Here is a 10,156-nt window from a genome sequence, read left to right on the forward strand (position 1 = left end):
TGTTTGATGCACAGATTCCAAATATGGTATTGGTTTTGCTAGATTAGCTCTAGTTTTTGAAATAATGACCTCAATAATAACCTGATAAAAAATTAATGAAACATGAAAAATAAGCTAAATTAAACTAGATATGCCTACGTATACAAAATTAAATTTTTGAAATAATGTCAATATATTCTATATTCAGTATATATACAGAACTAATCACAAAGAAATCATTCAAAAACTCAATTTGTATGATTTCCCTTTATGTTGATGATCAAGACAAACACGTTAAAGGCTCCAGCAGTAGTCTGCCATCATGTGTCTATCCCATCTGCCCTGATACCTTTCTTCCATCACCTTTATATCTTGATGGAACCTCTCCCCTTGTTCCCCACTGAAATCACCAAGGTTTTCTGGAAATGTATGCAAATTGCTATGGAGATAGTGTACCTTTATGCTCATAGTAGCACCCAAATTATTTAAGTTTAGGAGCAAGTCTTGTACCAGTTCTTCATAATTTTGTGCTTTATGGTTACCCAAGAAATTCTTGACAACCATGACATAGCTGTGCTAGGCAGAAGCTTCAGTATCAGTCATGTAACTTGTGAAATTTGAATCATTTATCAGTTTCCGAATCTGGGGTCCATCAAGGATTCCTGCTTTTAATTTTTCAGTACTTAATCCAGGGAAGAATCTACAAATGTATTTGAAGCAATCACCGTCCTTGTTCAGAGCTCTAACAAATAGCTTCATTAATCCCAACTTTCTGTGTAGTGGAGGGAGAACGTTTTTGTCAACCATTGGCTCGTTAGTGATGTTCGCTGCACATTTTTTCATGTTTTCCCTTGGAGGCCATGTCACTATTTTTCCAGTGATCCAGCTTTGCGCTACTATCCCACAAGCAGATGAAACATGGGTACTTTGTGTATCCACTTTGCTGTCCAAATAGGAAGTTCACCAATTTTAAATCAACACATATGAACCATTGGTGCTCATGATAGCAAAGCTTTTGTAAGACTATTTGGATATTTTCATATTCTTCTTTAAGTTTTGTTGAGTGACCAATTGGAATTGATGCATAGCAGTTGCCATTATGCAGTAAAACAGATTTCAACCTTCGAGTGGAACTCTCTATGAAAAGCCGCCAGTCTTCTGCTCAGTATTCTGGTACTCCCATATGTGCTAGTAGTCCAGGGATGTTACAACAGTACACAGAGTCTCCATCTTCACTGAAATATGGTAGGAGTGTCACCTCTCTTGTCCTATAAACCATTATTTTATCTCAGACAGTTTATTTCATTTAGCCTGGATGCTAAAAGTTCAGATGCTTGTTTTGACAGACTTAGGTCACGTATTAAATCATTGAGCTCTTCTTGGGAGAACTGCTGGTTTGATGAAACACTTCCTTCATATTCACTTCCACTGCTAACTCCTGGATTACACTCCAAACCCTGTATATCCTCCATGTTGGATACAGGAATATCAGGGAGAGTACTGAACACTGGTATGGGAACATCAGCACCATGCAGCACAGGTCGTCTTGCTGATTCCAATCAGGGTACTCCCACTTGTTTTTCTTGTAATGATTGAAACCTTTTACATTCACAGCACAAAATTAACAATCATTAGGATGATTTTTGTGCTCTCGCCATACCATAGGTACACCAAATTTCAAACTTTTCAGTTTTCCATTTTTCCACTGACGTACACACTCTACACAAGTTTTGCATTCCATATGGGGAGCCCAACACTTATCTTGGTCCCCCAGTTTAATACTAAAATATGCAAGATATGCTTGTTTCACAAATTCTGTAATGTTTCTTCTCTGTTTTTGCTGGGAATATTCACCACAATTGTGGCAAAATACATTAGAGTCATTTAAACAACTTCTTGAAAAACTCATATTTCTGTAAAAAAAAGAAAATGTATGAATAAAAAGAAGGCAAATGATAGTTTAATGAAAATAATGCTACATTTAATATATAAAATGTAAAACATTAGTGTAAATTAAGATTGATAATATTATGCAGTGTTAACATTTGTTGTTGGTAAAATTGTCTATTCTGATTCCTGTATCATAACAACTAGAGCCAATTCAATAAAACTATAGAAATGTCATTTCTGGATTCAGCAGACCTGAAATACACTAAATATGTTGAAAAATCCTTGGCAAGTGAAATTTTATTTTTGGTTGAGCTGTGGTATATTTTTGTTCTTCGTTTAAAATCAGTGAGCCAACACAGTTTACAATAAGACAGAAAGTAACAAATAATAGCTTCTAGTTTCACAATCATAAGGTCAGCTTTAAAGTTGGTGAGGATAGCAACTCATCTAGCTAATCTATTAGAACAAAAAGGAGGCATGAAGTAGCAATCAATTGTACAAACATTTTTTTTGTGAAGTTTTAAACCAACTTTTTAATTTGCCATTTATCTAATGAACAGCATATTTAAAAATCAAGAGCTTGTAGAACATTTCAATATGGCATTTTAGTCCAAATCCATATTATATTATCAAAAGCTTATAGCAGAACTAAAGTTCCACTTTAATACCACATGACCAGGCAGGTTATTAAGGCAGGACAGGATAGGGATGGGTTCCTTCTGCAATAATCCCACTTACCTGCCTGATCCCTACAGTTATGTCAAAAACCTCAGCTGCACATGTGCATCTTCAGCTCTGATTGCTGACAATCCTGGCTTATCCTGCATGTGCTAGGAATGAATAAATGAACTCCTGCATGGAAGTTATATTATCCTGGGCTGGCCAATCAAGATTGACGAATATTGTCTTCAGGAATATAAGAAGGAGGAAGATGGTGGCACCCTGTGAGGCAATGGGAACAGGTAAGTATTGCAGGTTAAGTTTTACTTTAAAGTTAGTTGATCATAAACATGACTTGTTTAGACATTACATTGGTTTATATGATTATTAAAATAGTACAACTTCCTCCTTGATCAACTATCTCTACACATTGGTGCCCTGGGTTGCAATACATTTAATGGCACCCCAAACACATCTTGCAAACACACAACATTGTGTTGCTGTACATTCTTATAAAATGTACTTAAAAATGCAGTATGCAGTACATTTGATGTGATGTGCCACATTTGGGAGCCCAAATGAATGGACTGCTGAACTCAGGTTATTGCAATGCTTACAACAATGGGTTTAGTAAAACACACAACATTACGAGAAGTAATATACATAAAAGAATAGAATCTGCAGGGTGTATGCAGATATTATATGCTGTTACTGAAAAAGAAATAGGATGGTTCACATTACTGGAAGATACAGCTACAGAGGTTAATTAAAACTGTCGAGCCAATAAGCAAAAAAAAAAAAAAAGAAGAAGATTAATCTCTGAATCAGACAAGGCCCTTACACCCTTATCTTTTTCAATACATTCCTCTGTCAGAAAGCAGACAGAACAATGGTCATTGCTGTAACGCGAAAAAGAACAAAATATCTGTCCAGACACTGCAGGACAAATGAAACTATCCTAGCTACTCAAGATGTCTCCTTAAGATAAAAAGGAATTCAGAGCAAAATACGCTGTGCTGTGTAATAGTATCGGCTTTTGTAGACAATGCTCCTGTCTTATTGAAATAGCCTGGCAAAGTAAAAAAAATATCATACTGTATGGGCCACACATTCTTTTAGTAAACATTATATATATATATATATATATATATATATATATATAGTTCTTTTGAACAATCCTAATAGCAAAAAAATATGATAACCATCATGAGGAGTTGATGGCTTTGGGAACTCCAATGCCCTGAGACCTAAACCCTGATTTTGTGCCATCTTGTGGATGATTTACCTTACTACAGCATATTTGCCTTTTCTGCTGTGTTTGCGCCATCTGCTGGAGACTATGTGCATTACATACACCAGACTGAAGCAGGTAGGGATGTGTTTCACACCTGTCTAGCTTCATCTGAAATGTATTGCCTGATTACAGGTACTGTGCGACTAATTTTTGTATCCTGAACTGATATCATCCGTCTGCCCTCTTAGGCATTGTATTTAACTAAATATTCTTCCTCCTCTTCTGTATTATGTTAAGATATGTATGTGATAATGCCCAGGGAGACAAGTTTCCTGTATTCTTTTATCAAATCCCAACAGGTTAGTATTTTACACCAATCCAGCACCTCTTCCTGGAGTAGGGTTGCCACCTGTGCAGAATATTACTGGTATTAATAGGACAAACATGAAGGCTGGTATTTTCATAAAGGGTAGTAACCTTTCCTGGGGATCATTTTAAGACCATACAATATGACTGTGATCCTTCTTTACCACGTACGACTTCATCTCTGTGTGGTGGTATGAAGGACCCACTTACTCTGCAATATCCTGAAAAGTGTGCCTTTTTATTGAATGTAAATGACAACATTGAATTGGGCTTAAACAATTTAGTGTGTATATTTTACAACCACCCATGGTGATGCAGAGACACCTTGAAGCCCTGGGAGATGGCATGCAGCTGCTGCTCAAGTGCATACAATATTTGTATACAGGACATGGTTTGAAAGAGACTGCAGGAATTCTGCAGTGCTGATATGCAACAAAGGAGAAAAAAAGTTAAAATAGGCGAAAAAAAACTATTGTTCAGCCCTCACATTTGTAACGACATCATAAATGCCTGAGTACCAAGTCAGAATCTACTCTTTAATCTTAAATCAGTGGGCAGTCTAGAGATCCCGGGTTTGACAACTTACTGCATTGCCTTCCATTTGATTAGGTAGAGGACTGGTGTTGCCATTCTGAGTATAAACAGTTGGTGATGGTTCAGCAATAATAAATAAAGCAATAAAATAAAACTTACCTATAAGTATTACTTACTTATATAAATTACTTATAGGATGTCACAAAAAAGAAGGAAGAATGTGTAAACGTATTAGAATGAGCAATTTAATGAACATGGCAAAGTGTTCCTAAGAAAGAAGTCCTTAAAGGGTCCTGCAACAATTTTATGTGAAAAGTGTGACATTTTATCATCATCATAGTAAATCAGTGTTTGCAACCACAGTAATGATAGGGATATATTGTCACCTTTTTTTTATTCTGACTGGGAAATCCACAAATATACAGGGTGTACAGCACTTTTGCTAGAAATTCTATGTTGATTAATACGTGATAAACCTCCTCTCCTTAAAATGCAAAAAATCTCCAATTTAAATAAGCAACATGTTGTATATACCCTCGCTTTCATTACCAGGAACATTAGTAATCAGGACAATTAGGGAGGGTGAATGTCAGAGTGAACTGAGATGGAGTCCCTACATCCAGCATTTTCCAGTATCTCACCAGTGCAGTGTCATGTCACCCCTATATGAGGAATTTGTACTAACCCCTTCCCTAAATGATTCTTTACTAAACTACTTTTAATGATGGGGGACTGGTTCTAATATTTGGGTTCCCCTCCTACGTAAGGGGGATGCTATCCTCTGGCAATTTTGTAGTGAATTCTGGCTAGCCAACCCACCAAGATTTAGTAAAAAAAGAACAGTTTCCCTCACATAGCATGTGCAGATATCATGTCCCCAACATAAAAAGAGCTGTTTTATTTTGATACCCCCACCCCCTAGGAACCTGTGAGCACAATGATAAGTAATTTAACTGATTGTTGTCCCCAGAATCTGTGTCAGCCATATTTGTCCTGTCTAAATCTGTGTAAGAAAAAAAAAATATCATTCTGATCTCAATGATTTTATAGAGCAGCTCTGGAAGCTCCATGCACCAAACTCCCAGCTGCCATATTTTCCTGGGGGTCTTGGTAATGTGACAACCGGCCCAGACAAAAAGAGAAATAAGTGGCTTGTGTTGGCAATTCTGCAACCTGCAGGCTCTGTTATCATATTAGAGGACTGATTTGTAGAGGGCAACAATAACAATAATGGTTGATGGCCTGGATAGGGCCCATGGGTTGTAGTACAAGGATCCCTGTAATAGATTGATCTGCACTTTTTAATGTTTTATGTTGGCAGTTTTCTTATATCCCCGGAACATTTTACATGGTGCACCATACAGATCAGCCATCGGAAATCAGATTTAAAGTGACAGCGAGCACATTTGGGTATTATTAGCAATTGCAAGCCTGGGAAAATATTGCCACCCTCCAAACACGACTTGATCTTTTCTTAATTTTATTAATGAAACCGATTCAAATCTATTTCCAAACTGATGTCCCCAAATGACTTTGTTATGGTAACCTATTAAATGTAGAAGGCACCTGAGACATGTAAAAAACAAAACATGGTTGTGTTTTTTGCACATTTTTTAGTATTAGGCAGCCAATTTAATAAATGAGGCATCTTAGTAAAACTCCCCATCTGACACAGCACACAGCAGGCAGAGAGACTTCGCACGTACAGAATTGAGCCTCGGCGCTGCCCGTATTACGTAGAAGCACGCGTCGCAGGGGGGCGTGGTCTATCCCTCTGACCTCCAGGCTGCCGACAGGAAGCAGGTGAAGTGCACAGACTCGTGGAAGGACTCGGCGCTGCTACCAAAATGTTCCGCTTAGAAGGTCTGGGGCCCAAAGCCGATCCCGAGGAGCTGCGAGCTAAGATGCGGCAAGATGTCATCAGCTCTGTACGGAACTTCCTCATCTATGTGGCCGTGCTGAGGATCAGTGAGTACCCCGATCCCCGAGCAGAACCTCCCCAGACCGCTCTGTGCAATGCCGAGCTATCGATTCCCCTAATATGCAGCACTTTCATCCAGAATCTGTAGTTGATGTTGCCATAACGTGCCAGTATATAATGGTACACTGACTTGGCATTTGTCCCTCACCCAAACCAAAACTGTTCCTTGTTGCCATATTTGCTATCGCCCCATCCTTTTTAGGTTCCCATTGGCCATGACATCCCCCTGCCGCCTGCTCCTTTATTATATTTGCTGGGGATAGGTACAAAGCACGAGCCTCGGGCACTAAGCACTAATCAGAGAATTACAGCTTAAAGCGTACCTAAGCTCAGAATTTTCATTTACATAAAAGGGCAGGCAATCTTTTTTTTTTAAAGTAGAAAGTTTGTAGTTTTTTTAAGTGCAAAAAAAGGGGTACAGCACCTCCCCCTAAATTCTCAACCACATAGGCCAGAATGTCAAACTCAAATACACAGTGGGCCAAAATAAAAATTTTGGACAAAATTGCAAGCCAGCCTTGATATGTATTCAAAAAATATCTACAATTGAAGAAGGTCACTGATGAATGTCAACAGAGGAGGGGCGTTTTTGGGTCCTGTGCCAGCAGAGCATTCTGGGATTTGTAGTATGTAGTCTACTGGCAGGCCAGCTCTAGAAGACATTTGGTATTTTCCCATGGGCCAAATATAATTACATGGCGGGCCTGAGTTTGACACCCCTGGCCTAGGCGATCAAGAATGAATGGGGGCGCAGATCCTCCTGGGATACCTGGGTCACGCATCCCAGGAGGCTCTTAGCTGCTCAGGCATGTGCAGTGAGATCGGCAATTTTTACCCAATCCATAACACATGATCTCGCACCTGCGCACTGTGAGATCGGTGACACAGAAAGAAGAACCCAGAAAAACATAGGAGAAGATGCTGGAGCCGTGCCAAAGACGAATACTGGACGACATGGGCCCCAATGGAAAAAACCTCTGGACGGACAGATTGATCTGCGGGATTGGTAAGTGTGATTTTATTGTTTTGGGTTGGCATGTAATGTGTGCCAGGGTACATAATCACATCATGCCCTATGGCAGTGGTCGCCAACCTTTCAAACCTCACGAACCAATAAATTCATAAATGTAAATCCGGTAACCAGACCATGCATGTGCGTGGAGCCATGTGTCACTCAAAGGGAAGAAACTTCCCCCAGAGATGTTAATAATGTAATGATGCCAGAACATGCCGACTCTCCTGTTTTAGGCTGCTTGCTAAACATCCTGGGGGGACAGTAGCACAGGGCTGTGAACATATGGGGGACATGATCAGCGGGGTTAGGAGAAGGGTCCTGCTTGGGGGTGCGCAGGACAGGTAGTTTTTCCTCACGAACCACCGATTTTCAACCGCTGGGCTTTGGCAATGCATGTTATGTGCCATGTTAATTTTGTGCTGAACCCTAAGGTGCTAGAGAAATGTATTTGTGCTGCAATGTGTGGATTGCTTCTGAAAAAGGATCAGGTTGGAGTTTTGAGCACATATGGTATGTTGACAACCAAATCAAAAAGAATGCAGTAGACAAGTATGTACCCAACCGAACAGTATGTGCAAACATGAACAATGAACTTATTTGCTCGCTTTTGCTCTGGCACATATACCATAGAAAGTAAGTTGTTACATCTTAGAATCTCCCAGAGCTCAAGTTAGCTGAAAACCTACTGTACACTATATACCTCCATTGCATTGAAATTACCTGTTTGTGTTCCATCGCTGCCATCTTCCTTCTCTTCTTCCTCTTCTGGACAATCTTTAGCCATCTTGATTGGCTGTGCTGGGGTGACTTAACTCCCACGCAGGCATGTGAGAGTTTATTCATCTCAGTGCAAGGGAAGCTGGGATTGCTGGTTTTCCCTGGCAATCAAAGCTGACGCTGCACATGCCCAGCTTATTTTTTTTTTTTTTTTTTTTACCAGAGACCCAGAGCAATTAGCCAGACAAGTCACAATATTGCATAAAGTACATTATCTATCTTTTTCTACAATAATGACAGGCATGATCATGCAAACTTTAGTTCCACTTTTAGTAGTATTACCACCCTGTCCAGTTCTCCTCTGTAAACTACAGAGCTTCTCCTCTTTGTTATAAAGGTGTTCATGTGTAGTAATACAAAACAGGAATGAGGGGGACCATGCTTCACCTCCATAGTGATAGCGCAATTAGTGTTGTCACTTTATGGCATGAATTGTATTACTAACAAGAAAATGAAAACAAATGCAGCCACCACATCTAAGAACTTGAAAGTTGTGCTATAATACATTTTTTGGGGTTTACGTTGTCCACATTGGAGATATTTACTGATAGAAACCCTGTTAACTTTCTGTGTCTATTTTATTATTATTATTAATAAACAGGATTTATATAGCGCCAACATATTACGCAGCGCTGTACATTTAAAACTTAGTACCAGCTTAGGTTATTTCTGCATTTAATTCATTGTAATGTCTTTTCTATTCTAGCCCCATATATCTTAAAGAAGCTGGATAGTATATGAAGAAATGAATTGATTCCTCCACTTCGGAAATGCACTGGACTAAATTTTTTTTCATGTACGAACTAAAGATGGAGTAACTCAAAATGCAACAATACTCGGAGTGTTTATTAAAGAAAATACAGTATCCTGATATGCAAGAATCTGCTCAGCCGACCAATACACACACTGACTGTACACCGCACCCTGGGAGTTTATTAGTATTCAACATGAAAAGCCACTCATACATTCTTGTGCTAATGCTAAAACATGTTTTTGTATTCGCAAATGGAATTTCGTGTGAGGCCTTTCTTCTGTTTTTGTTTTACTAAGCTACCTCTCAGCTCTGATAATACCCACCATCTTTTTTCTGTGTTACATGGATTATATGATTAATGTGTGGTCTGACATTAATGCGTATATAAAGAAGGATGTGAGGTTGTGCTTGACAGTTTATTCCAATAAACATCCAACTGTCGCTTGTGACTATGTTGTGTTCATTTTATCTATTGGGACCGATAGCTGGGATGAAATTGTAAAATGATAAAGCACAGGCTTCAGGGAAGCTGCCTATATACATTCCTGGGAAACCTGTGGTCAGATAAAACAGCCCCTGCTCCTCTTCCTAATACATCTACTACATGAAATTATTTTGTTTCTGTAATATAGGCAGTGCCCTATAGATAACTGATACACATTGCTTCTAAAATATTAGCAGCTCACACCTCTGTTGCATGCACTTTACACTTTCTTATAACGTCTTTATTATATTCTGTGTATTACTGATTATGAATTTTATACAGAACACTGGCAATTCCTTGTGACTCAATTATATTATAAAACTGTCTTATATACTGTACAGTGAGTATAGAAAAGAATCACCTGCTTCAAAATATTCACATTGTGTTGCTTTGCACCCTAAAATTAAGAGATGCACAAATAATAGTTTCCTGAGTATTATAACTCTCTAATGAAACAGATAATAACAGTTCTGAAGCTACAT

General features: G+C 38.7%; 1 protein-coding gene across 1 annotated transcript; it reads left to right on the forward strand.

Annotated features, from left to right (window-relative positions):
* The first annotated feature begins 6,424 nt into the window (after positions 1-6,424).
* Positions 6,425-9,631, forward strand: TOMM5 (translocase of outer mitochondrial membrane 5). The gene is made up of 2 exons (XM_072404524.1): positions 6,425-6,631; positions 9,143-9,631. Exons 1-2 carry the CDS (start codon positions 6,511-6,513, stop codon positions 9,175-9,177), a joined length of 156 nt encoding a protein of 51 aa, XP_072260625.1. The 5' UTR covers positions 6,425-6,510; the 3' UTR covers positions 9,178-9,631.
* Positions 9,632-10,156: the final 525 nt, after the last annotated feature.

Source organism: Pyxicephalus adspersus, chromosome 3, assembly GCF_032062135.1.
Source record: "Pyxicephalus adspersus chromosome 3, UCB_Pads_2.0, whole genome shotgun sequence".
Classification (NCBI taxonomy): domain Eukaryota; kingdom Metazoa; phylum Chordata; class Amphibia; order Anura; family Pyxicephalidae; genus Pyxicephalus; species Pyxicephalus adspersus.

Coding starts and splice junctions, on each gene's coding strand:
- TOMM5 (XM_072404524.1), top strand. CDS start 6,511: ATGTTCCGCTTAGAAGGTCTGGGGCCCAAAGCCGATCCCGAGGAGCTG. Junction 6,632..9,142: donor TGTGGCCGTGCTGAGGATCA/GTGAGTACCCCG, acceptor TTTCTATTCTAG/CCCCATATATCTTAAAGAAG.